This window comes from Bos taurus, chromosome 1 (genome assembly GCF_002263795.3).
Source record: "Bos taurus isolate L1 Dominette 01449 registration number 42190680 breed Hereford chromosome 1, ARS-UCD2.0, whole genome shotgun sequence".
In the NCBI taxonomy this organism is placed as follows: domain Eukaryota; kingdom Metazoa; phylum Chordata; class Mammalia; order Artiodactyla; family Bovidae; genus Bos; species Bos taurus.
The window spans coordinates 70,598,958-70,624,431 of record NC_037328.1 but is presented as its reverse complement, the minus strand read 5'-3'; the positions used below and the strand labels follow the sequence as shown (position 1 = coordinate 70,624,431).

Genomic DNA, 25,474 nt, shown 5'->3' with positions numbered 1-25,474 from the left:
TTTAAGTCAGGTGCCTGGGTTTCCTTCAGAGTGGTGCTTGGTGGGAGGTAGGTAATAGGTTTCTCTGTGCTGTGGGCATTGTGTGCCAGAGTTTAGGGGAAAGTTAGCTCTAGTGTGACTGCGACCTGACCTCCTCTTGTCCGTTAGCTGTGGTTCCATTCTAAGACTGGTGATTCACTGGGACCCAGGAGAGGCTGCACCTGGCTGGCATCATAAGTATTGGGTAGTGGGGGATGAGAGGGGGCTGGGAAAGAGGGACTGATTGCCTGGGGGTGTCCCATGCCCCCTCCTCCCGCCTTGGGTCAGATCAGGAAATGTCTGTCCCTTCAAGCACCTCCTTGCCAGGAAGGTCAATCACTGAGAGAGAGGCCCTAGAAAGAGCCTGGGATGCTGACTCCCCAAAACTCTCACCCCAGCTGCCTATTCCACCAGCCAGCTGGGGCTCCCAGAGCTGGTAGCCAGCTGGAGAGGGACAAGAGAGCAGTGTGCAAGAAACAGGGGCTCCCTGGGCATGGCTGAGGGTGGGGGCTGAGGGAGCCTGAGAGAACTTCCTGCAGCTGTCAGGTGTGTCTGGGGGCTGTAGTGAGGGGGGTGTAAGAGCAGCTGGCACCCTTGAGGAGGGCCAGAGGGATCAATTGTCAGCTCTAGGAACATGGGGGGCCCAGGGGGGTTGATGGAGTGATGCAGTTCCCTCTAGCTGGGGCTGTTGTCCCTGTATGTAGGTACTGTTCAGGAGACATCTTATAGCCTGGAATCCTATAGTTTTGGGGTGGAGCCATCACAGGGTTTAGGGGCTTATTTGTTTGTTTTGAGGGGGCTTTGGATCTTGGCCAGCTGGTCTGGGGAGGAGGCATCCTGGGTGATGTGCATAGCAGACAAGGGAACCCCAGGGGAGGGGGTGGAGATTCCTCACCTTCCCCCTCACCCCCACCCACCCTTGGCTGGACTGCCCCACTCTGGCAGGCTGCCAGACTCTTATTTCCGTCGGGCACCAGGGTAACAGGGCCACATTAGGGCCTGAGCCAGGAGACGCCCAGCCAAGGCTGGGGCTGGGAGATGGGGGAGGGTCTCTGAAGGGTCTGCATGCAAGGTCCAGGATTGACTTTCTGGTGTCCAGGCCCCCTCACTAGCCCTCAGAGCCCCCACACAAGCACATATGGGGGCCTCTTTGTATATTGCTGCTTGATTGACATGGCCCCCACCCTAAAATCCCAGGAGTTGTCTGCGACTATGGGGGCTGGGGTGGAAGCCAGAGACAGGGGGCCTTGTGTATGTGGAGGTGGGGGGGGCAGCGCGGGTGGCTGGGAGGAAGAGTCCCCCCATTCCCGCCGCCTTCTTGGCAGTGATTCAGAAAGGTCCTTTTTCAGCCAGTGTCAGAGCTGCTCAGCTGGGGAGGGAGGGAGGCGGAGGGAGGGCGGGCAGTCGGGTGGGGGAGCCCGGGAGTAGGGCTGAGCTGTGACCACTGCACTGAAGAGAAGACAGAGAGACAGGACAGAGGACCCAGGCTACAGCCACCCCAGAGAAGAACTAGCTCGTTCCTGCCAGGCTGGCCAGCTGTGGAAACAGCTGTAGAGTAGAGCAAAGGGAACCACCCTATTTTTCTACTGTATTCACCGCTCCTGGTGTGGACTCTGGGGGCCTCTGGGGCAGACCTCTGGCTAACCTCCCTTCTGGGCAGTACCTGCAGTTCAGGAGCTGAGACCACTGTCCCCCATCCCCCCCACTTCTCGGGCCAGAGCCCCGGTGACCTGGTCAGGGTGGGTCTTTCTCCGTGGAGATGCCAGCAGCTCGTCGGTTCCCGGGCCTCGAGCTCTCGTTCCCTCTTCTAGCCAGACTCCGGCGGAGACTGTACACAGTGAGTGGGGGGCTGGGGGCGGGAGTGGACAGCCGGGCCTGAATCAGCTCGTCAGAGCCAGCCCTGCGCTGAGGGCCAGCGAGAAGGACGGGGCGGGCTCGACAGGGTCTCAGGGCCTCTCTGCCCTGGTGGCTGTGTTCTTGGTGACGAGTGTGTCGGCAAAGTGTTGTGTGGGAAGTGTGTGTGCCAGCCACGAGAGCTACACGTGTCAGACACAGGTGTGTAGACTGGGCTGTGCTGGGGGAAGCCAAGACACGGGCTGGTGGTGGGGTGTGGGGGAGCGGACTTGTCCAGGGTCACCCTGGGCTGGGTGGTAGAGACAGGGCTGGGACCCTGGCTGCCGCCTTCTTTTCCCCGGGATCCCAGTGTTCTCTCCCGTCTTCCCACACATGCCCCCCCCACGCAGAGCAGCCTGTTCCCAGGGTTGGGGAGCAGGGAGATTTGTTAGCTGGTGTTTCAGGAAAAAGGAACAGGCCAGACTGTGCTTTCTCAGAGACTTCTTCAGGGGAGGGGCCCCTGGGTCTCCCCCAGCCCTGACCACACAGGGCAGTTCTTTGAGCTGTTCTCAGGAGTGGCTGCCTCCTGCCCCCAGGAGCGTAGGGTTGAGGGGCCTGGAGCACTGGGACTTGAGGACTGGGGAGGACGCAGTGGGGGTCTTCAGACCACCTGCTCTGGTGGCCAGCCTCATCTTAGGCTGAGCCGTGTAGGGGGTGGGATCACTCTGCTCCAGGGACCAGGTAGTGATGATGGAGGTGCGAGCTGGCCCCGTCTGGTCACTCCATAGAGAGACACTGCCTGGGTTAGTGATTTTCACAGGGGTCCTTTGGGGCTTTCTTCTGGAAAGAGGTGGTGCCCTGCTCTCTTCAGTCCATACCCCCTTGTTTGTAATGGATGACTTTGTATGAGGATAAGTGAGTTAATCAGCCAAGTGCTTAGAACTGTCCCCAGCATCTGGTTAACTGTAGTTGAAGTGTTAGTTATTTTTATTTTTCTTAAATAAAGTTAATAGAAATACAACCTGTTTATTCTGTGTGTATGCACATGTGCCTATGTGTGTAGTCAGTTAACATAATGCCTCCTGTAATATAAAGGAAAATGGAAAGGAAATCAGTTACTGCTTCAGTTATGAAGCAGTCAGATCCTAAGACCTCAGGTAGAACCAGCGTGGAGGCAAAGATGTTGTCAGGCAAGTGCTGACTGAGAGGAGACATTTGAAATAGTAAGGGTGGGCTGTCTGCAGTGACCTCTTTCTGAATGGTGGACAACTTCTCATCTCCGAACAAAGCAAAAGGCCAGTTTCTCCTCAGTTTACACAGCAGTTCCATTCTAGGAAAATTCAGTCTATATTAAAATTAGAAAAATACTTTCTTGTTTGTGTATAAAATGGAATCTGATTCTCTGTTCAGATGACTATAAGTAAATTTTTCACCTGCATAAATTGAGTTGTATGGGATTTGTGACAGTATGAGAATCCCAGCACTCACTCACTGCCACTAGCGGTCCCCAACATATTGACAGCCAGACATGTTCTCTAGGGGGCTACCCAGGCCTCCTGAGAACCATGCGGGTGAATGGTTAGGGCTTAAAGTTTGGAAACCCCCTTCTGGGCCGCCGCCTCAGTGGAGGAGCCAGGGTTTGAACTGAGGGCGTCTCGTTTCTGTCCGTGGCTCTTTGTACTGCCCAGGGCTGCCTGGGAAAGTCTGAGCTTCTGGCACTGGGCTGGCAGCTCCGCTGGGAACTGTGGGGGCAGGAGGCTCGCCCTGGGCCCAAGCTGTGAGCGCCTGCTCTCCCAGAGCGACCTGGGAGGAGAGCTGGGGGGACAAGCCTGCCTCCCAGTGGGGAGGAGGGGTTCTCGGAGCAGCTGGCCTTCTCCCTGGTCCCTGTCTTCAGCGGGGATTGAACACAGGTCAGGGCTAGGCCAAGCCCTCAGCTCCGAGGGGGTCTTACTCAGACCAGGATGGGTTTGGTGTCGGATGAGCCAAGCTGCCTAGCTTTGAGGGTGCCACTGGCCTCATTCTCTGGGCCCCAGGGAGTGTCGGTAGGAGCCCACTCCCTGGTGGCCCCGTGCCTGACTGTGACCTGCACGGAGTTTTGTTTGGCCAGCACAGTGTACACACGTGCTTGCGTGTGTATATTTCAAACTTGAATTAGTTGACATAGTTCAAAAGTCAGGAGAAAGATCTAATGTCAAGTGTAAACAAGGAACAGAATGGTGTGGGTAATGGGTGAGTATGTGTGTGGGGGGAAAACAAGTCTGGAAGAATGGGTAAAAGTCATTAACGCAGCTGACTTTGGGGACGGGCCGTGCAGCAGGCAGGGATGAGACTTTATTATGGCTTCATTGTGCCTTTTGGTATTTTACATGTGCCTATATTACCTTTTCAAAAAATTTTTTAAAGATATTTATTTGGCTGTGTCGAGTGTTAGTTGCTGCATGTGGGGTTTTTGTTTCAGTGCACAGGGTTCTCTCTAGTTATGACTTAGCTGCCCCGTGGCATGTGGGATCTTAGTTCCCTGATCAGGGTTCGACCCCGAGTCCCCTGCCTTGGAAGGTGGATTCTTAACCACTGGACCATTGGCAGAGTCCCTCAAACTTTCTTTAATGGTGAGATTTTACACACAGATTCCGATTTCTGGTATTTCTTTTAAAAATTGAAAATCTTTGACACCACTAGGCCACAGCCTGTTGTGACAACTGTTGACTGTAGCTGAGCCACACTGCCTCCCTGGGCTGCGGCTGCGAGCCCGCCCTGGCCTCCACCCCTCTTTCCCTCCAAGCTCCTGTGGTTCTGTGTGGTGCCTGGGGAGTGGTTTTTGGACCAGAGGAGAAGCTCCTACAGTGTCAGGCATTGGGAGGAACATGCTGGAGCTCATCTAGTCCCTGTGGGGTCCCTCAGATCTGCAGAGCTCTTGGATGGGTCTCAAGGGACACTGCACCCCCCCCCCAACTTTTTTAAGTAACATTATGAATAAGAATGTATGTATTTTCCTGGAGATCCAATCGATATTTTCATCAGATTTTTATAGAGTTTGTGATGCCAGGAGAGTCGAAGAGCCAGTGGGGAACCAGAGGACAGAGTTTGATCTCAGGTCACTCGACCACAGGTGACAGATTTAGGGAGTAAGACCCTGACTCCAGGGCCTGGGCCATGTCCCAGGTACCCTGATTCTACCCCTGTTGCCATAGGAAGCAGGACATGGCTGCAGGCTCTTACGACGTGCAGCTGTTTGGGGGAGCAGGACGGGGGTTTGAGTCCTTCCCTGCAGCACACAGTAAGATGTGGGTGAGCCCAGGCCAGTAGCAGGGCCGCGTGTTACCTCCCTTCCTTCTGCAGTCCCTGAGCAGCTCTTCTGTTCCCACAGAGGCTGGGGAGCAGCAGCATGCAGCCAGAGGAGGGCACAGGCTGGCTGCTAGAGCTGCTGTCCGAGGTGCAGCTCCAGCAGTATTTCCTGCGCCTCCGCGACGACCTCAACGTCACCCGCCTGTCCCACTTTGAGTATGTCAAGAACGAGGACCTGGAGAAGATCGGCATGGGCCGGCCCGGTAGGTGGGGGTGTGGCCTTGCCCATCGTCACCCACAGACCAGTTACCTTGTCTGTCCTCAGAACTGCCGGCCTCGTGGGAGAGCCCTCCTTGCTTTGTTCTGAGTGGCAGAGCTGAGAGCTCTCACTGCCTGTCCAAGATCCGCCCCCCCATCTCCCCAGGTGGGGCTTAAAGCTGTGCACAATGAGTGTGCAGTGGTGAAGGTGAATTGCAGTTGGAGGAGTCTGACTTAAATTTCTAGCTACTCAGGATTAACAACACACTGAGTTTTGTTTGTGCAGACATACGTAGGCTGTATTTCTTCCATCTCCTCCTCGTTTGTAAATTGAGCCTGTGCCAAACACCCGGAGGGCTAGTGTCTGGAGGTCTGTGGAGAAGGAAAGATAAAAACCCTCAGATGGGTTGCTGCCTTTCTCCTGATCTGTCCCTTTCTCTCCTCTCTCCTACAAAGATCTGTTCTATAGGCTAACTTCCCCTCCCCCCATGTGTTTATCCTAAAAGTACTGACTGTAGCTTCTAGAAGTCATGGTGTTCCTTGTAGAACGTTAGCAACTTTTTACTGCATTCAGCCTAAAATAGCTAAATAAGTGATAATGTGAGAATTTAGATACTGATTTACGCTGCTTGTAGCCTAGAGAACTGACAGTTAATGCCAGGAACATAATACAGCCTTATGGGAGAAAAACTCAAAATTGAAGAAATTCTATCCATCACCTTGACTTAACTATTTTTTCTTGAGAGTTGACATAAGAGTACTGCTGTTCAGTTTTGGTGGTTAAACACTCCGTCCACTTGGAGAAGAATTGCCTGGAAGTGGGACGCAGTGCCCATCTGGTTAATGGCGGCCGGGCCCTGGTGGTGGGGACGGCTTGTTCCTTGGCGTTGCTGCGCTGCGCACTGTCTAGTGGTGGCCTCCCCCAGGAGGACGAGGAAGCAGCCTCTGTGGGGGGATGAGCGCTTTAACAGCATGGGTTCCCCTTCCCCCCTGCCCCGCAGGCCAGCGGCGGCTATGGGAGGCCGTGAAGAGGAGGAAGGCCATGTGCAAACGCAAGTCCTGGATGAGCAAGGTGGGTGGACTGGGAAGGAGGTGGGAGTGGGGTTTCATCGGGGCGCCTCTGACGTCACCTGGGAGCCTTCCCTCTCCCCGCGGTGTAATCTCACACTTTGTACAGACCTCCTCCTCCGGGGTCTTATCAGGCAGGGTACTTGTAGAGCTGCCCGGCTAAGTGTCTGTCTCCGCTGGAGACGGTGCTGAGTGGCCTGTATGCAGCCTTGGCTCCACGTCCCCTCCCGCTGGGTGGTGGTGCCGGGCATGGAGCAGGCGCTTGTTGACAAGTGCTCTGTAACTTGAGCCCTTGCGCTGAGTGTTGGGGCCGCTGTCCAGTATGGGGCGGTGGGACTGTCTGGACCCAGGATGGCTTTGCTTCCCTCCTCCCCCACCTTCCTAGTCTGTGGAGGGTTTCTCTGGTCTACTGGCCTCCCTGACAGCTTCCTTCCCCAAGGCCTCCCCCACCCCCCTTTCTCTAATTTGGGTCTGTGGAGTGGTGAGTCCCAGGTCTGACTCAGTGGAACTTTGCCCATTGTCTGGAAGACAATGCGAGAGGAAATGAACCAGCCGGGCCTTCCCGCCCCACTTCTGGCCTCAGGGTTGGGTGGGGGGTGGGCAGTACCAAACAGCTGGACCTGGGATTGGGCAGCAGAGATTTCCTGGCTGTGATCTGGCAAAGGGGCTGTGTCTTGGGATCTTGTAGCCTTTTCTGGGGACACTGTCCTGGTCCCTTGCCCAGGTTTTCAGGAAGGATGAGTGTGTTGGGGTGGGTGAAGGCAGGAGAGAAGAGTTGTGCAGTGTGCAGGACTCAGGGGTCTTGGATCTACCTCCGACTGACTGGAGGTCTCTGGGCCAGTCAGTTGACCTCTCCAGATTTGAGATATGTGGTCGGTAAAACAGTGCCAGCCACACTGCCCAGCTCACCTCAGAGCCTTGGGGAGGATCCCTTGAGAAAAAGGCTGTGAAGGGCTTTGTCAGCTGAACGTGGCTTGGAATGGAAGAGATTCCAGTTGCTGGGAGGAAAGATGGAGCAGTGGTGAGAAGAGGCCCTCAGATTGGAGACCCCTTCACCCTGTACAGACGAGACTCTGCCAGCCTTGGGGGCAGGTGCCCAGCTGAGCAGAGTGTGCTACCTCAAGGGCTTTGCATGCCCTGGTAGGGTGGCCATGTTAAACTGTCAGAGCTGCTCTGACTCTCAGGGCTTCCCTCTTGTTCCCTGACCTTTGGCCCCTTCCCTCCCAAGCTCAGGCTACAGAGTCCCCCAACCTTCCTTCTTTCTGAGCTCTCAGCTCTGGGCCTCTCTCCAGAAGCCCAGCTGTCTTCCCAGGCCCTTCCCCAGCAAGGCCTTGCTTCATCTTCACCCCCTCTCCCCATTCCCCCACCCCCACCCCATTACACACACACAAACACACACACACACACACACACACACACACACACACACACACACACTCTCTCTCTCTCTCTCTCTCTCTCTCTCTCTCTCTCTCTCTCTCTCTGTCTCTCTGTCTCTCTCTCTCTCTCACGGTCCAACCTCAGGCTCAAATTATCCTCTCTCCTGGCAGGATGAAGGGCAGCCGACTCCCTGGGGAGGGTGGAGACAGACAGCGCCAAATGGGCAACCCAGAGAAGGGGCCAGGGCTAAAAATGGATGGGAGGTGTTTGTGAGGGCCCCTGAGGCTAAAGCCCATCTGCTTGGGTGAGGGGCTGGAGTCTGTGCTGGGCAGGGGTGCAGAGAGGGACAGGTGGGGTGGAGGGGGGTGCCTTTGAGCTGTCCCTGACCCCACAGCTGGGTGTGGGGCCACAGCAGCCACGGGCTACACTCCTGTAGTCCATTTCTGGCACATATCCTGAGGCCACCCTGAGACCGTGGGCTCCCATTTGGTGGTGTGGTCAGGAGGGGACATGGGCCTCCAGCCAGGCTGTCTCCTGGAAGTTTGGCAAAGCCAGTACCTGTGTGGAGGCCTCACCGAGGACCAAGTGGGGCAGGACGGAATGACTGGCCCTGGGACCTCAGGGTTCCATCTGGCCCCCGACTGCCTTCAAACAGGTGTTCAGTGGAAAGCGGCTGGAGGCTGAGTTCCCCCCTCATCACTCTCAGAGCACCTTCCGGAAGACCTCGCCCACCCCAGGGGGCTCTGCTGGGGAGGGGTCCCTGCAGAGCCTCACCTGCCTCATTGGGGAGAAGGACCTGCATCTCTTCGAGAAGCTGGGAGATGGCTCCTTTGGCGTGGTGCGCAGGGGCGAGTGGGACGCCCCCTCGGGGAAGACGGTGAGCTCCCTGGGTCCTTGGGGGTGTGGTGGAGGGGCAGAGGCCCTGCTCTGCCCTCCAAGGTGGATCGGTCCCCTCCACTCGGATGTGAAGGGGGCTGGGCACAGATCCAGAGTGGCTCACCCTGGAGTCCATGCTCAGGGTTAACTCGACACAAGGGTTTCTTTTTCAGTTATAAAACTGTTTTACTTATCATAAAAGTTTGAAAACTCTTTTAAAAATTAAAATTAAAAAATATCTGTTTCCCACCACTCAGAGGAAGCCAAGTTAGTGTTTCCACCTGTTTCCCCCCCTCAGGCATTTTATTGAATTTCTTCAAGATACAGATTTCAAACACAGCTTTTTAACTCTTGCCCTTTTGTCTTAGTATTGTATCTTTAAAAATTTCCCCAGAGGGATAGATAGTACGTGTGCAGTAAAGCACACAGTTTTTGAGCGTACAGCTCAGTGAATTTTCACATACGCACGGGCCTGTGTGACCATTGCCCAGATCATGGTATGGGACATCTCTCTTGCCCCAGGAGGCTCCTGCACCTCTTCCACTGGGCGTCCTCTTCCTTCAAGAGAAAGCCACTGGTCTGACTCCTGTCACCATAGCTTAGTTTTATGGCATTATATTTAAAGCATTTACTTTCCACACCAAAAACATCTTTTTATTTTAATATTTTAATATTCTATCATCATACCAGTCATCTCTTTCCTTATCATTGCCACTTAACCTGGGCATGCCCTCACGAAGGGGAGGCCCAGCTCATGGCCTTTGGACGTCAGCCAGCTGCCCTCCCCATGCCAGGCCACGGGCGCCTGGGACAGGCTCACCCAGATGAGCAGACCTGAGGCAGGAGGAGGAGCAAGCTGGCCCAGTGGGTTGGGACTGGGGTCTGTCCTGACTCCCTGCAATCCCTTGCTCTGGCTAGGTGAGCGTGGCTGTGAAGTGCCTGAAGCCCGACGTGCTGAGCCAGCCGGAGGCCATGGACGACTTCATCCGGGAGGTCAACGCCATGCACTCGCTTGACCACCGAAACCTCATTCGCCTCTACGGGGTGGTGCTCACACCGCCCATGAAGATGGTGCATACCGTGGGCAGAAGGGGGCTGGGGACAGGGAAGGGCCTGTGGTCTTGGGCCCCCAGGCCCCCCTCACCTCCTGCTAGTGCTGCGGTCACTCCTTCCTGACGAAGGTCCTGCTTTGGTCCCTCCACCCCCAAGTGGCAGAGGGGTTCCCAGGCCTGCCCTGCTGACTGTGCAGCCAGACCTCTCTTCCCTCTCCGGATTGTGCTTGTGTTCTCTGGCAAAGAGTTGCACCTATGGGCGAGCCTGGCCCCAGAGTTTAGTTTTTGGCATTGCTAAAAGCTGGGCCCCTTTGGGTGGCTTCTCTGGGCCTCAGTTTCCCATGTTCCCTGGAGGGCGAGGGCCCCGGAGGACAGGTCAGGAAGGAGCATGGCAGTGGCAGGCCTTGAGGGGAGGGGCAGGGCTCAGCCATGCTTATGCCTCCTTCCCTCCTCCCCTGCGGCCTCAGGTGACAGAGCTGGCACCTCTGGGATCATTGTTGGACCGGCTGCGCAAGCACCAGGGCCACTTCCTGCTGGGCACCCTGAGCCGCTACGCTGTGCAGGTGGCTGAGGGCATGGGCTACCTGGAGGCCAAGCGCTTCATCCACCGGGACCTGGCCGCCCGAAATCTGCTGTTGGCCACCCGCGACCTGGTCAAGATAGGGGACTTCGGGCTGATGCGAGCACTGCCCCAGAACGACGACCACTACGTCATGCAGGAACATCGCAAGGTGCCCTTTGCCTGGTGAGGGGCAGGCGCTGCTGGCTCCCAGGCCCTGGACCCAGCCCCGCCCTAGTCCCTACACACCCAGGCCTTGGCGCTTCCAGGGCCTTCTGTACCTCCACTAGGCATTGTGTCTTCTGGGCCTGGCTTCCTTTCTCGTGTGCCCATCCATTCACTTATCCATCCAGAAATGCTTGTGGGCCCTCGTAGCGGGTGCTGGAACACACAGGGCTAAGTGCTGTGGGGATGCGGGAAGGCTTTGGGGAAGACCCAGTATTAAGCTCCTAAGACAGCAGAAGTCAGCCAGGCAGAGACTGGCTGGTGTGTTCCAGGCAGGGCCTTGTAGACTGATGAGAAATGTTCACCTGCACACTGGGCTGGTATCTGGCCCTGCCCTGGCCCCTGTGTGAGCTTATCCTGCGCTGAGACCGTCACGGGCCTCTGATATCAGAGGCACCTGGAGGAGCGTGGTCTCCTAGCTTTGGGGTGGGAGGAGTCGGTCCAGTTCTGCTTGCCAGAAAACCCTTCTAATCCAGGATATACGATCACCCTAATTAATTACTGACCTTATATCGAGGATGATCACACATCCTGGATCCTGCCTAATGTCCTCCAGTGATTAATAACACCTCTTTTCATAGTCAGGCACCCTGGTAAATTATAAGGTCACTTTGTTATGCAGCCCTCTTAAAACAACCCTATGAAGCGAGCAGACTATTGTTATTACCATTTCATAGATGAGGAATGTGGGTCTTAAGGAACATGATTTTACCTGTGTCCCTCCCTCCCACCCCCAACCCTCTACCCCCTCTTTGAATGGCTGGGCCAGCTCTCGAGTCCCACAAGACATCTCTGATTCTCCCCCGAGGGCACTTCCTCCTCACTTCTGGCACCGCAGTCCACCCTGGAGTGCTTGCCCCTTGCTGGCTTCACTGCAGTGGCATGTTTCTTCCTCGCCCCGGAGGGCATGTGGGGACGTCTGGGGACACCACTGTGCCTCTTCCCACCCTTTTTGGTTCTTCTTCAGGCCCTGTCCAGATTTCCCACCCACACCTTCCTGCTGAAATGGCCTAAATCCTAGGATCCTGCCCCAAATCTGGAAATTGTCATCCTCCCACCACAATTAGAAAACAGCCTGGGATCTTATCCCCGCCCCCCTTTTGCCCCTCCTGGAGCCTCTGACCCTCCTCCTTGCCCTGCTTCCCTGTGGGAATGCCCCCCCTCTTCCTGCTCCAGGCTGCATGTGGACGAAAGACCTGAGCAGAGACGGTTGGGTCCACGACTGTGCACCCCGTAGTCTAGAAGGCCTGCCCTGTCCACTTCACACTGTGCCCCCAGTGCCTGCTGTGTGCCTGGGCTCTCAGAGCAACAGCAGGCTTGTGCAGGAGCATTTGGGGTCCACTGGGGCTGCTGCAGGGGCAAGGGTTCTCTGAGAGACCTGTTTGACCCGTGCCTCTGCCAGGTGTGCCCCAGAGAGCCTGAAGACACGCACCTTCTCCCACGCCAGCGACACCTGGATGTTTGGGGTCACGCTGTGGGAGATGTTCACCTATGGCCAGGAGCCCTGGATTGGCCTCAATGGCAGTCAGGTGAGGGGGCTGGGGTGGTGCTCCCCACCGGGTGGCCGGGGGTTGATTTGATCCCTGGCTCTCTGCCTGGCCCAGTTGGAAGTGGCTCTCACCTGTTGGAATCGCTGTGTCCAGTGCCCTGTGTCTGCTCGAACCCCTCAGAGAGCTGAGCGGGGAGCATGGCCCCAGTGGTGAGGAACAGACCAGCCTGGCTTGCTCGCGGTCCTCCTCTGCCATGGCCCTCTCTTTGGAGGCCGCAGACCTGGGGGTCAGGGTCTGAGGCCTGGGGATCAGGCACAGGTGGTCTTTGCGGTGCAGGCATGGCAGACTGTGGTTCCAGTGGTTCCGTGACTGGGGGACATGGAAGATGGGGGTGAAGAGCCAGGTGCTCTGCTTGTCCTTAAACTGCCCCTCCACCCCCAGATCCTGCATAAGATTGACAAGGAGGGGGAGCGTCTACCCCGGCCGGAGGACTGCCCCCAGGACATCTACAATGTCATGGTCCAGTGCTGGGCTCACAAGCCCGAGGACAGACCCACGTTTGTGGCCCTGCGGGACTTCCTGCTGGAGGTGAGGCAGGTGTGCCCACAAGGGCAGGGGTATCTAAGCAGAGATCAGCCTGGGGCGGGCAGTGACTGGTGTCTCCCCCAGGCTCAGCCCACCGACATGCGGGCCCTTCAGGACTTCGAAGAACCTGACAAGCTGCACATCCAGATGAATGATGTCATCACCGTCATCGAGGGGAGGTAGGGAGCCTGGGGTCTGCGTCCCACTGCCTTGAAGGACTCAGCCAGGAGGCGTCTGGGGCCCGAGAGCTCCTCTGCCCCTCAGGCTGTTGTGGCAACACCCTGGCTCCTGCAGCGAGATGGAGGGCAGGCTTGGGTCCCCTCCTGAGTGTGAGGAGTGAAGTATGCAGGTGCCGAGGCATACAAAGGGCTTTCCCTTCCTGGAGTCTCCTCCACCCTTTGCCCACTAGGCTTCAGCTGCGGCTCTGCAGTGGGCCATGCTACCACTGTGGGTAGGAAGGAGCATCAGGGCCTGGGGCCCAACTGGGGACTCGGGGGCTCCTTTTACCCTCCCCCACCCTCCTCTTCCCCTCCTGTCAGGATAAGGACTCTGGACTCTCACCTGGGCACCCTGCAGTAGCCCAGAGCAGCCCCGCCTTTTCCTGGCAGCCTCTGCCCTCCACTGAGCCCGTAGCTCCCTCCGAGGGCTCCTCTCCATCCTCTGCTAGGCCTTTTGTCCCCAGCTGCCCTCGCAGGGTCTCTTTCCTCCCTCCCCCTCACACCTGGCAGCACGTGTCTGCCCACAGGCAGCATCCCCTGAGTCACGTCTTCTACTTGCAGCCCCCGCAGTTCAAGTGGGCCTGCCTTGGAGGAGTCCCCACCCACCGCTCACCCCACCCTCTGTTATCTGATCCCTGGGATGTCTGAGGAACTGATTGAGGTGGGGCCGGCTAGAGGTGCCTTTGGGGTGGGGGCTGAGTATGGAGGAGCAGGGGAGGAAATCCCCTGGACCCCACACCCCAGTCCCCAGCTCCTCTGACTCAGAGCTGGGCAGGGATGGGGGCAGGGGCTTCCCACGGAGCCCTTTCTACCTGCACTTCAGGTTTGGGGTTTGGGGCCTTTGGAGAAACTTTGTTCCTCATGGGTGTTTGTTGAGAAGGGAGAGCTTCTGGGTCTGAGTCAGACTGATGACACAGGCCCCAGAGCCCAGGCTGTCTGTGGAGGAGCGGGACCTGCACCCCTGTGGCCCCCAGCATCTTCTCTCCAGGCCAGCATTCCGGCTTGGCAGTCTGGGGAAGGTTCTGGAAATAGGAAGATGAGGATGAGGGCCCTCCTGGAGGTGCAGGCAGGACCTTGGGCCAGAGCCTGAGCCTGCAGCCGTTCCCTCCTCCAGATGCCAGAACCCTGGGCCTGCACTCTCCTCTGCCCTGTAGATCCCAGGCCTTTACTCTCAGTAAAGGGCCCCTAGGCCCTTGCTCTCAGTGAGGGACCATGTGCCAGGGCCCAGTGTTCCCCAGGAGGTGACTCAGGGGCTTGGTGTGTCTCTGGGGCGTGTGTCTCTGGAGCTGGCACCCAGGGTCACCCCTGGAGCGAGGCGGGGGACAGGAGGCTCAGGGAAGCCGCTCCTCCTGGGAGGCCCCAGTGGGCGGGCCCCGCCCCCACCCCGCCCCCACCCCGCCCTTCCGTCCCGGGCTGCTGGCTCCGCTGCCACCGCCTGCCAGTGTGGGCTCATTGGGCTCTTCCTCTGGGGCCAGCAGTCCGACTTGGACCACAGCGCCTGCCGTGGGTCCCTGGAGCCGCTCAGGAGGTGGGAGGTGAGGGCAGGAGGCACGGCAGCCGGCGAGGCTTGGGGAGTGGGCCGTGTGTCAGTAGTGCCAGGGCTTGAGCTGCCGCCTCGTTTCCTTGGGTCCCAAGTGCGTGTTTGCCTGGCTCTGTCTCCATGTCTTCGGGTGGATGGGCTGTCTGTGGGTGTCCCTTTGGGTCCTCGGGTCCCAAGTGCGTTGGTTTGCCTGGCTCTGTCTCCATGTCTCCGGGTGGATGGGCTGTCTGTCTGTGGGTGTCCCTTTGGGTCCTTGGGTCCCGAGTGTGTGTGTTTGCCTGGCTCTGTCTCCATGTCTCCGGGTGGATGGGCTGTCTGTCTGTGGGTGTCCCTTTGAGTCCTCGGGTCCCAAGTGTGTGTGTTTGCCTGGCTCTGTCTCCACATCTCCGGGTGGATGGGCTGTCTGTCTGTGGGTGTCCCTTTGGGTCCTTGGGTCCCGAGTGTGTGTGTTTGCCTGGCTCTGTCTCCACATCTCCGGGTGGATGGGCTGTCTGTTTGTGGGTGTCCCTTTGGGTCCTTGGGTCCCAAGTGTGTGTGTTTGCCTGGCTCTGTCTCCACATCTCCAGGTGGATGGGCTGTCTGTCTGTGGGTGTCCCTTTGGGTCTGGGTTTGTGCATGTGGGTCTCAGTCTGTTTCTCCATCCTCCAGCAGCCTGGCTCTCAGCTCTCTCACATCTGTGCTCTTCTGTTAGACTTGGATTCCTTCTTGCCGAAACTGTCTCCTAGCCACAGTCTGGGAGCACCCTTGCCCCTGACTCTGACCAGTTCTTTAGACTCAGTGCTTCTCGAGGTATCAGGCAGTGGACAGAGAGAGGACACCAGATGTTCTGTGAGCCCAGCTTGCGAGGCTCTGTCTAGACTGAGAGGGATGGGTGAAGACCGCTCTTCTCCAGTGCGTCTTTGGAGGCTAGGATGGCTGACAGAACTCTGATGTTCTGTTTCCACCAGCCAGAGAAGGGAAACAGAGGTGTGGGGGAACAGAGGTTTTGAAATCCATTGTGCTGGTCCTTGGCCTGGCTGGTGCCTGGAGCCTCTGCTTCCTCTGGTAGGCGAGGGAGGAGGAAGCAAAGGCTGTGTTGTCCCTCAAGGCCAGGGGCTGCTGGGGACACCCGGAGAGAAGCGCTCAGGTGGTGTTTAGAGCACTGTTTAAGCCACGTTTGTCAGCCATTTCTAGGCTACCTAGGCTGGGACTGAGGTTTCCAGGGACTGGTCCCCAGTAGGACTGGGGCAGCCTTCAGTGGTTCCTAATCCAGGCCCCGGTTCCTGGCTGCTGCTTCATATCTCGCCTGTCCCAGGATGCTGTGAGGCCATCCTGCTGGAGATGCTGGTTTGCTTCAGGGACTGTGCCCTCCTGTTGCCATGGAGACTCTGGGCTGAAGGGAGGTGTGGCCAGAGCAATCTGGGTGGGAAAGGCTGACCTGCTTCTCCTGGGCTGATGGTGTCTCCATCCCACAGAGCCTTGGAGGGCGGGGGAGGGGACTGGGAGCAGTGGAACGTAGCATTGGCCACCTCGGGAGTTATATTTGACTCTCCCTGGGAGGATGCTGCTTCCGTGCTTAGGATGTGGTTCCCAAGTATGTTTCCTACACATACTCTGCACTCCCCACAGCCCCCACCTGTAGCAAAGCCTTTTTTGAGACTTGGTGTCAGGACTCCCAGCAGTGACAAAGGATCCCTTCCTTCTAGGCCTGGCTCTTGTCTTGGCCATACAGGTAACAAGGAAGGTAGGCTTAGTCTGCTCTCCCCTCTCAGAAGTGGGTCCAGAGGAGGCTTCCAGGTGAGGGGCTGTGTTAGCAAAAGGGAAGGAGTGGAGGGAGTGACCACCTGCCCCCCTGGGTGGTCGTGATTCCGGTGTGAGTCTGTTCCACTCTGCACTGCTTCTCCAGCTCAGTTAGTGAGCATCTCTGGAGAGGTGTGCAGAGCAGAATCCAGCATCCAGCTGCTGGGTTTGGTGTCTGAGGCTGTTCCGCGGAGGGGCCCATGAGACCCGGGGGCCTGTGGGTGTTGGGGGGAGGGCAGCATCGGGGGCTGGGTGCCAGGCCCTCCCCTCTATGCCTCTTTGGCCTCAGCCAGCCTGGAGGTGGGGTGGGGAGGGGATGTGCTCCTCTCCTTGGAATGGCCCTGCTATTTTTGGATGGGCTTTGTCCCTTCCCGGGTGTTGTCCTCTCTTCTTCCTTCCCTTCCTGCCCTCACCCCCGAGAGGCACGGCGGTAATCACAGGGTTGCTGTGTCTGTGGTGGCTGGGCAAGCAGCCTTGTTGGCAAGGAGGCTGGGCCCTCAGCCCTCCCCTTGCACCTCCTAGCTCCCCCAGAATCACTGTGCTCATGGGCCTCACTGCCTCCGTCCTGCTTCCACCTCCCCCAACCCTCCGATCTGGCTGCAGATGGGAGGAAACCTTGCTCTATGCCCCTGGTGTGGACAGGTAGTGTACGGGTAGGGGGCTGACAGTGAAGGGACACAGCTTGGTGCCACATGGACCCCCCCTACAGCTGCAGGAGGCCCTCCCCACCTCTGCCGTTGCCCAAAATCTGGGCCTGTTCCCAGTGTGAGCGATCTCAGCAGCAGGTGCAGGAGCCTCGGGGCTGTTGACTCTTTGGCTTTCGAAGCATCCAAGAGGGCATTTTGTTCTTTCCTGCCCACCTGGCCCGGCTTCCACCGCCGACCCCAGGCCCGGACCTAGGCTGTGCCAACAGAGTCTGTCTGAAGTCAGAGTGAGGGGCTGGTGGTCCCACAGTCCAGCCACACTGGGAGGCTGGGGTCCCTCCTGGACCCCTTGTTTAAGGCAAGGAGGTGGGTGGGGGTGAGAGCGAGGGTCCCACAGTCCTGGCAGGAGGTGGTGGAAGGCCCTGGAGATACGTAAACCTTGGGTTGCCCCAGGTGCTTCCAAGCTTCTGAAGGAGTACCTGCCTGCAGGAGGGATGTGGTTGGAGGGCTTGGCCCCAAGCCCAACGCTAAGGCCGTGGTGCTCCTTTGGGCCCCTGCAGCTTAGAGCTCCTGGAACCAGGTTGAAGAGTGAAATTGGGTGGCCAGGGGAGGACAGGGGCTTAGGCCTTGCCAGGGGAGAAGGGAGGTGAGGTGGTACGGTGAGAAGAGTACGGCTTCACAGACTGACAACTGGGTTTGAATCCTGGATCTGCTGCACTCTGGTAACTGTAGGCAAGTTGTGTTACTTGTTTGAACGTGTTTCTTTATTTCTAAACTGGAGGAAAAGCTGTCTGGCCCATCTGAGTCGCTTAGGGTAAGGCTCTGTGCTAACGCCAGGCCCTGTACTGGGTGAGTGGCAGATCCTGGGGGGCTGCTGGTGGGCTGCTCTGATCCTGGGGCCCTCACCCTGATGTTCTTTTCCGCTGAGGTGGTCAGATACCATGGTGCAGAGAGCTTGGTATGAAAAGGGTCCCGTCCTTGGGACCTTCCACCACACCCTGGCATTTACCACATCACCTCTGTTGGGCAGGGCTGAGAATTACTGGTGGCGTGGGCAGAACACGCGGACGCTGTGCGTGGGGCCCTTCCCTCGCAACGTGGTGACCTCCGTGGCTGGTCTGTCAGCCCAGGACATCAGCCAGCCACTGCAGAATAGCTTCATCCACACGGGGCATGGCGACAGTGACCCCCGCCACTGCTGGGGCTTCCCTGACAAGATTGATGAGTGAGTACTGGTGGGGTACCACATGGGGGCTCCAGGGCCAGCAGCCCTTCTCCGGGCACTCAGGCTCTCCAGGCCTCCAAGGTCCCCATTACAGCCCTGGGCCAAGGGTCTCCTGTCCTAGGCCTTTCCTTGCAGGCAGGCCTGAGGTTGCAGCTTCAAAGGTTGGACCAAGTCTTCCTTTGGTGGAAGGGCCTCTAGGGCCTGCACCTCTTAAGTTCTCCCTGAAAACTGACCTTAGGAAAATGGACTTGGAAGTAGCCTTTGGAAGCAGTTAGTAGGAAGCATCTCCTGATCCCCAGTACTTGGTGGCAGTTTCCCTTCTTCTGCTGGAAGCACCCATGTCCTAGAGACGGAAGCTGCTGGCTCAGGCCTGAGAGGCAAGGTGCAGAAAAACTCCCTGCAGGGACACTCCAGAGGGCATTTAGGCAGCAGCTCGGAGCCCTCTGCCCCTCCCCACCCCACCCCACCCTGCTTACTCTACCTGGGAGGGGGTTCAGCTTCCTTTAAGCGAAAGGATGAGGTCATCTAGGGGCATCTGGGGAAGACACACAGGAGGATTAGTCACTTCCTGAGGGCCCTGCCCCAGGGAGCCACCTGGAGCTCCTCCTACTGGGACTCCAAGCCCCTGTGCCAACCCCACTGGGCTTCTGAGCAGTGCTTTCTTCTCCATCTTCTGACAGGCCTTGTCCCAAGGGGCGAGGTTCAGCCTGCCCTTCACCCCCTGCTCTGCACACCAGGACACTGAGCCCAGGGAGGGTGCCAGGGCTCTTGCCTCACCAGAGCCGGGGAGGGCCTGAGAGAGCTGGGGTTGCAGACCCCCTGCAGGAGGCGGCCGTGGCAGTGTGGCCTGGCAGCAGAGAAGAGAGTGGCAGCAGGTGGCTGCTGAGTGGGGGTGGGGGTGCCGTGGGGGTTGCAGAGGGCCAGCTCTACCCTTTCAGGGAGTACTTGGAGCCCATACAATCCTAGGCTTTTCAGCCTACACTCAGGAGTTCTTCCTCTGCCCCCTCTCCGTGGCACCCTCCCCTGGTCACTGCTGGATCTTTGGAAGGGAGCGCCTGGGAGCCAGAAGTCCTGTGCTCCAGACCCACGTCCATCAGGGGCTTGGACAGGACTCTTCTGTCCTCTGCCTGAGGCCTGGGCACAGGCCCAGCAACTCCCCCAGGGTGCCCTCTCTGCCACCACCCTACTTGCACCCATCTCTGACCCGCTTTTCTCCCCACAGACTGTATCTGGGAAACCCCATGGACCCTCCTGACCTGCTGAGCGTGGAACTGAGCACATCCAGGCCCACCCAGCATCTGGGCAGGGTGAAAAGTAAGGGTCCCCAAACCCTCAGTCCCCTAGCTCATCAGCTACCGAGCAAGAGGTGCTGCCTCCTCGGGCTACCCTGAGCCGGTTGGGTCAGGGCCACGGGGGACAGCTGTGTCCCTGGCTCCGGCGGGGAGTGGGGCGGGCGGTGAGAGGCAGTGGTATCCGCCGAGGTGGGCATCGTCAGTCTGGCCAGCGCTGGCCTGCCCTCTCTGCTTTCCTCCTCTCCCTCCTCCTCCCCGCCATGCTCAGATCCTGGCTCTCCTCACTGCCCCCTAATCCTGCTCTCCTTTCCTGAGCCAAAGCCACCCCCCAGGCTCCATCTTGGCTGGGAGCCTCATCCATCTCCCGGATCCTGGGCCCGTGGGTCCGGAACACAGTTTTCCCATCCTGCCGCCCCATTGCTTCCCATCGCTGCTGGGTGTGTGCGTTCACTCCCCCTATTCACTTTCTCTCTCTCTCTCTCCCCCCCGCACTCTGCCCTTCTCTCCGGCTCTGTCTCCCCTCCCTTGTCCTCTCCTGCTCTGCCCCTCTACTCTCCGCATGGCCTTTCTTGCAGGGGAGCCTCCACCTCGCCCTCCTCAGCCTGCCATCTTCACTCAGAGTAAGTGGGGCTGCTCCCGGTGCCTTGGCCCCCGCCCCCGCCCCCTCTCTCCTCTCACTCCTCTCCTTCTGGAAGGTACAGAGCCCTGGCCGGCCGGGGGAGGGGAGGTGGGCGTGTGCTGTGAGCTTCTGCGGCTGACCTGGCCCAGCATGCCTGCCCTTCCCCCCAACCCCCCAAAGCCTGGGCTTCTGGAATAAGAGTGTGGTCCTGGTGCCCACCGCCACCTCTGCCCACCATTGTGCAGCCCTGCCTCACTTCCTGCTGGACCTGCAGAAGCTGTGTCTGGGCTTTCGTGCCAGTTTGTCGGGAGCCCTGTCCTCTCTAAGGATGGCTCCTGTTGCCCTTGACGGTGGGAGATGGCCCATAGCCCCTGCCTGCACTAATGGTGTGCTGTAACGGAGTAGGGATTGCTAACCAGGGCCCACAGGGATTTGGGGTCTTGTGTCAATAGAGAGGGTATTGAAGCGGGCGGATGTGGGGTATTGCTTGCTCTAGCTGCAATGGAGGCAGGGGCTCACTGGCCCCTGTGGAGGGCTGCTAGCCCCCAGAGCAGGTTCTCCCCTCCTGTTTGGAAAGGGTCTGTGTGCACGGATGATTCTGGTGGCTGAGGGCTGCCCTTCCAGGGAATTGGGAGCTGGTAGAGATACTTGACTGTCTTCCCCATCCACCTGCCTGACGCTGCCTCCCTGTTGGGGTTCTCCCTTCCATCACAGAACCAACCTACGACCCCGTGAGTGAGGACCAAGACCCCCTGTCCAGCGACTTCAAGAGGCTGGGCCTGCGAAAGCCAGGACTGCCCCGTGGGCTGTGGCTCGCGAAGCCCTCAGCCCGGGTGCCAGGCACCAAGGCCGGCCGCGGTGGTGGCGAGGTCACGCTCATCGATTTCGGCGAGGAGCCTGTTGTGCCGGCCCCACGGCCCTGTGCCCCATCACTGGCGCAGCTGGCCATGGACGCCTGTTCCTTGCTGGACAAGACCCCGCCACAGAGCCCTACACGGGCCCTGCCCCGGCCCCTGCATCCCACGCCTGTGGTGGACTGGGATGCACGCCCACTGCCCCCGCCTCCCGCCTACGATGACGTGGCCCAGGATGAGGATGACTTCGAGGTCTGCTCCATCAACAGCACCCTCGTGGGCGCCGGGGTCTCTGCTGAGCCCAGCCAGGGCGAGACCAACTATGCCTTTGTGCCTGAGCCGGCGAGGCTCCTCCCCCCGCTGGAGGACAACCTGTTCCTCCCACCCCAGAGTGGGGGCAAGCCACCCAACTCGGCCCAAACCGCAGAGATCTTCCAGGCGCTGCAGCAGGAATGCATGCGGCAGCTACAGGTCCCGCCTGGCTCTCTGGTCCCCTCACCCAGCCCTGGGGGTGACGACAAGCCCCAGGTGCCCCCCCGGGTGCCCATCCCCCCGAGGCCCACGCGCTCGCGTGGTGAGCTGTCTCCAGTCCCCCCAGGTGAGGAGGAGATGGGCCGGTGGCCCGGACCTGCCTCCCCTCCCCGGGTGCCTCCCCGGGAGCCCCTGTCTCCACAAGGCTCCAGGACTCCCAGCCCCCTGGTGCCACCTGGCAGCTCCCCGCTGCCTCCCCGGCTCTCCAGCTCACCTGGGAAGACCATGCCCACCACCCAGAGCTTTGCCTCAGACCCCAAGTACGCCACACCCCAGGTGATCCAGGCGCCTGGCCCGCGGGCCGGCCCCTGCATCTTGCCCATCGTCCGAGACGGGAAGAAGGTCAGCAGCACCCACTACTACCTGCTGCCCGAGCGCCCGCCCTACCTGGAGCGCTACCAGCGCTTCCTGCATGAGGCCCAGAGCCCCAGAGGGCCAGACCCCACGCCCATACCCCTGCTGCTGCCCCCGCCCAGCACCCCAGCCCCAGCCGCCCCCACTGCCACTGTTCGACCAATGCCCCAGGCTGCCCCAGACCCCAAGGCCAACTTCTCCAGCAACAACAGCAACCCAGGGGCCCGGCCATCCTCCCTGAGGGCCACTGCTCGGCTGCCACAGAGGGGCTACCCCGGGGACGGGCCAGAGGCTGGGCGGCCTGCAGACAAGATCCAGATGGTGAGTAGTGGGCCTGGCTGCAGGGTGAGAAGGGGCGGGGGCCCGAGGGACCCAGAGGAAGGGGCCTGAGTGGTGCTGACGGGTGGGGGTGGTGTGCCCAGCTGCAGGCCATGGTGCATGGGGTGACCACAGAGGAGTGCCAGGCGGCCCTGCAGAGCCACAGCTGGAGCGTGCAGAGGGCTGCCCAGTATCTGAAGGTACCACCACCTCCTGCCCACTCTGGCTTTCAGGGACCCTGAAGACTGTTCTGCGGCTCTCCTCCCACTCTCTCCCTCCCTCCCCCCACCCCCCTCCTCTGCCCTGCCCTGGTCCAGCACCCCACCCCAGTGTGTCCCATGGCACCGCCCTCTGCTCCCCAGGTGGAGCAGCTCTTTGGTCTGGGTCTGCGGCCACGAGGCGAGTGCCACAATGTGCTGGAGATGTTCGACTGGAACCTGGAACAGGCCGGCTGCCACCTGCTGGGCTCCTGCGGCCCTGCCCACCACAAGTGAGCAAACCCTGCATCTGCCATCTTCCTGTCCCCGGGCTTCCTGGAGCAGCCCCCCTGGGAGTAGCCAACATGGCACGGCCAGACACAGGGCTCCAGGCAGGAGGAGGGAGGGGGTCCCAATCCCACAAGACAGGCAGTTCTCAAGGAAAACAGTTTCTCCTAAGCACGTTTGTCTTGACTTCATAGCTTCTTTGTTCAGATGAACTAATGAGTAAGAGGAATCAGAGCCACTCTGGTTGCAGGGAGCTTGCTTCCTAAGCAGGCTCTAGCGAGCAGCAGTTTAGGATCCAATAATTTAGACAAATACTTCTCACCTTCTCATTTCCTATTTGTGTTTAAAATAACACTTGAAGTTTTAATGCCTTTTTAAAGGAATGTCTAATAAAAAAAAATCCATTACTTTTCCTGTAAAAAATTTATATGTAATCTGACAAAATATATAGATGTATATTAATAGCAAACTTGATGTAGAGTATAAATACCAATGAAAGTTTTATTGAGTCAAAAGTGAACTTCTTCCCTGGGAGGTGCTGGCAGGGTGTGGGGTGTCAAGAGTCCCCTGGCAGGACAGCCTGGTTGGAGCCCAACGCCCTGCTCACATATGGTGTCAGCTTATGCTCCTTTCCTGATCTCTCAGGGTGCTCATCTGTAACATGTGTATCAGTGTTAGTTCCAAGCTCATAGAAATGGTTAGAAGAATTAATGAGGGATGCCTCTGTCATACCACACAGCAGGTGTCTGGCCCACAGGACGCTGTCCCTGAATGTTAACCGTTACCTTGTGGTCATTCTTACTCATTTGCATCAGTTAATGATACACGGTTAAAGAAGGCATCCAGGATGATAAATTCCAAAATTATTGCCTAGAACCACCCATTTTCAACCCCTTTGGCCTGCACCAAGAGGCCTTCTCGTACCTGCTTACCCTGGACCTTCCATCCTCTTGCACTGACCCCTGCTGACGGAGGGCTTTCTGATTGTTTCCCATCCTTTAGGCGTTGAGATGCCTGAAGAGCCAGAGGATCTGCCCTGAAGGAATCACTTAAGCTTGTCCATCTGAGGAGGGCGGGGAGACTCCCTGCCAGGCCTGGAGGACCTGCTGCATCCACGGCTCCCAGTGGCAGAGCGAGGCCACGGCAGCAGGAAGCTGGGACGCTGGGACCCCCACCCCGCCTGTCCCTCGCTCCCCCAGTGCTGACCCTGCAGCTCCAGAGCCTGTGCTGCCCCAGCCAAGGTGCAGGAGGGACCTGCCTCTGGGCTTCAGTCCCTGGTGGAGCCTGTGGCTAAAGGGTGTGGCCAGGCCTTGCCGGCGGGAAAGCCAGACTTGACCTTGGGCAGGGAGGATGTGTTGGCCATACAGAGAAGTGGACCAGGAAGTGGGTGGGGGCCCTTCACAGGGCTAGGCCCTTTCCAGGGAGCCCTGTCGAACAGAATGTGGCCTCACCATGGTCGTATTATGGGACTTGGCCGGTCTTAGGATCTTGTGCCTGAAAATAGCCTGAGGTGGCTCAGGTAGCAGAGCTAGGGTGCCAGTTTGTTCTCTGGCAGGGACCAGGGCCCTAGGGCCCAGGATTGGAAGGAGACCAAGGGGGCAGCAGCCCTGGAGGGACACCAGTGCTTCCTCTTTGACCCAGCTCTTCCCCTGTGCTGTTCCGTGTTTTCCCACCAGTCTCTGTTGCCAAAGTTGCTGCCCCAGCTATGAATATCTGCTTCTTCCAGAGAAATAAAGTTAGTTTCTATTTTATGTTACTTATTTGTGTCTGCCTGTTTCTTTTGTCAGCTGCCTGAGGTTCCAAGCCATCTATCCCAGGCAGCAGGCCCTGTAGCGCCATCTGTTGATGATAAAGAGGAAGTACAGGCCTCTTTGACCCTAAGGAGTCTCTCCCTTTCCTGAGCTGGCTGAGGACAGAACCCACCTAATTCAGTGTCTCTTAAGTTTTATCTCTGGAGTTCTGTGAGGCAGGATATACTGTAGAACAGTAGGACAGAGTACAGTAACTCAATTAGCTGGACTTAAGCCAGAAATTTTTTTAGCATGTGCTAAGCTCAACATTCAGAAAACTAAGATCATGGCATCTGGTCCCATCACTTCATGGCAAATAGATGGGGAAACAGTGGAAACAGTGTCAGACTTTATTTTTGGGGGCTCCAAAATCACTGCAGATGGTGACTGCAGCCATAAAATTAAAAGACGCTTACTCCTTGGAAGAAAAATTATGACCAACCTAGATAGCATATTCAAAATCAGAGACATTACTTTGCCAACAAAGGTCCGTCTAGTCAAGGCTATGGTTTTTCCTGTGGTCATGTATGGATGTGAGAGTTGGACTGTGAAGAAAGCTGAGCGCCGAAGAGTTGATGCTTTTGAACTGTGGTGTTGGAGAAGACTCTTGAGAGTTCCTTGGACTGCAAGGAGATACAACCAGTCCATTCTAAAGGAGATCAGCCCTGGGATTTCTTTGGAAGGAATGATGCTAAAGCTGAAAGTCCAGTACTTTGGCCACCTCATGCGAAGAGTTGACTCATTGGAAAAGACTCTGATGCTGGGAGGGATTGGGGGCAAGAGGAGAAGGGGATGACAGAGGATGAGACGGCTGGATGGCATCACCGACTCTATGGACGTGAGTCTGAGCGAACTCCGGGAGATGGTGATGGACAGGGAGGCCTGGTGTGCTGTGATTCATGGGGTTGCAAAGAGTCGGACACAACTGAGCAACTGAACTGACTGAAGTCACTTCAGTCATGTCTGACTCTTTGCAAACCTATGGACTATAGCCCACCAAAGTCCTCTATCCATGGGATTCTCTGGACAAGAATACTGAAAAAAAAAAAAAAAGAATATTGGAGTGGGTTGCCATGTCCTTTTCTCCAGGGGATCTTCCCAATCCAGGGATCAAATTCGTGTCTCTTGTATCTCCTACATTGGCAGGCGGGTTCTTTACCACCAGCACTATCTGGGAAGCCCTTTTGTTTGTTGTA

General features: G+C 58.0%; 1 protein-coding gene across 19 annotated transcripts in view; it reads left to right on the top strand.

Moving 5' to 3' along the window:
- The window catches only part of TNK2 (tyrosine kinase non receptor 2), a 39,812-nt gene extending 15,568 nt beyond the window's left edge, over positions 1–24,244 (top strand). For 3 of the 19 annotated variants that reach the window (XM_059884470.1, XM_059883486.1, XM_024982013.2), the window contains 15 exons: positions 5,219–5,399; positions 6,396–6,466; positions 8,498–8,719; positions 9,637–9,789; positions 10,238–10,515; positions 11,957–12,083; positions 12,486–12,632; positions 12,714–12,808; positions 17,841–18,035; positions 19,258–19,349; positions 19,903–20,022; positions 20,661–22,006; positions 22,108–22,203; positions 22,366–22,493; positions 23,491–24,244. In XM_059884470.1, the coding sequence (XP_059740453.1) occupies positions 5,237–5,399; positions 6,396–6,466; positions 8,498–8,719; positions 9,637–9,789; positions 10,238–10,515; positions 11,957–12,083; positions 12,486–12,632; positions 12,714–12,808; positions 17,841–18,035; positions 19,258–19,349; positions 19,903–20,022; positions 20,661–22,006; positions 22,108–22,203; positions 22,366–22,493; positions 23,491–23,497 (3,240 nt within the window). In that variant the 5' untranslated portion in view covers positions 5,219–5,236 and the 3' untranslated portion in view covers positions 23,498–24,244. Of the gene's footprint in view, positions 1–1,440; positions 1,856–5,218; positions 5,400–6,395; positions 6,467–8,497; positions 8,720–9,636; positions 9,790–10,237; positions 10,516–11,956; positions 12,084–12,485; positions 12,633–12,713; positions 12,809–17,840; positions 18,036–19,257; positions 19,350–19,902; positions 20,023–20,660; positions 22,007–22,107; positions 22,204–22,236; positions 22,336–22,365; positions 22,498–23,490 lie in introns of those variants that run through there. The other 16 variants (XM_024981105.2, XM_010801156.4, XM_010801157.4 and 13 more) reach the window with 16 other exon arrangements.
- Positions 24,245–25,474: the final 1,230 nt, after the last annotated feature.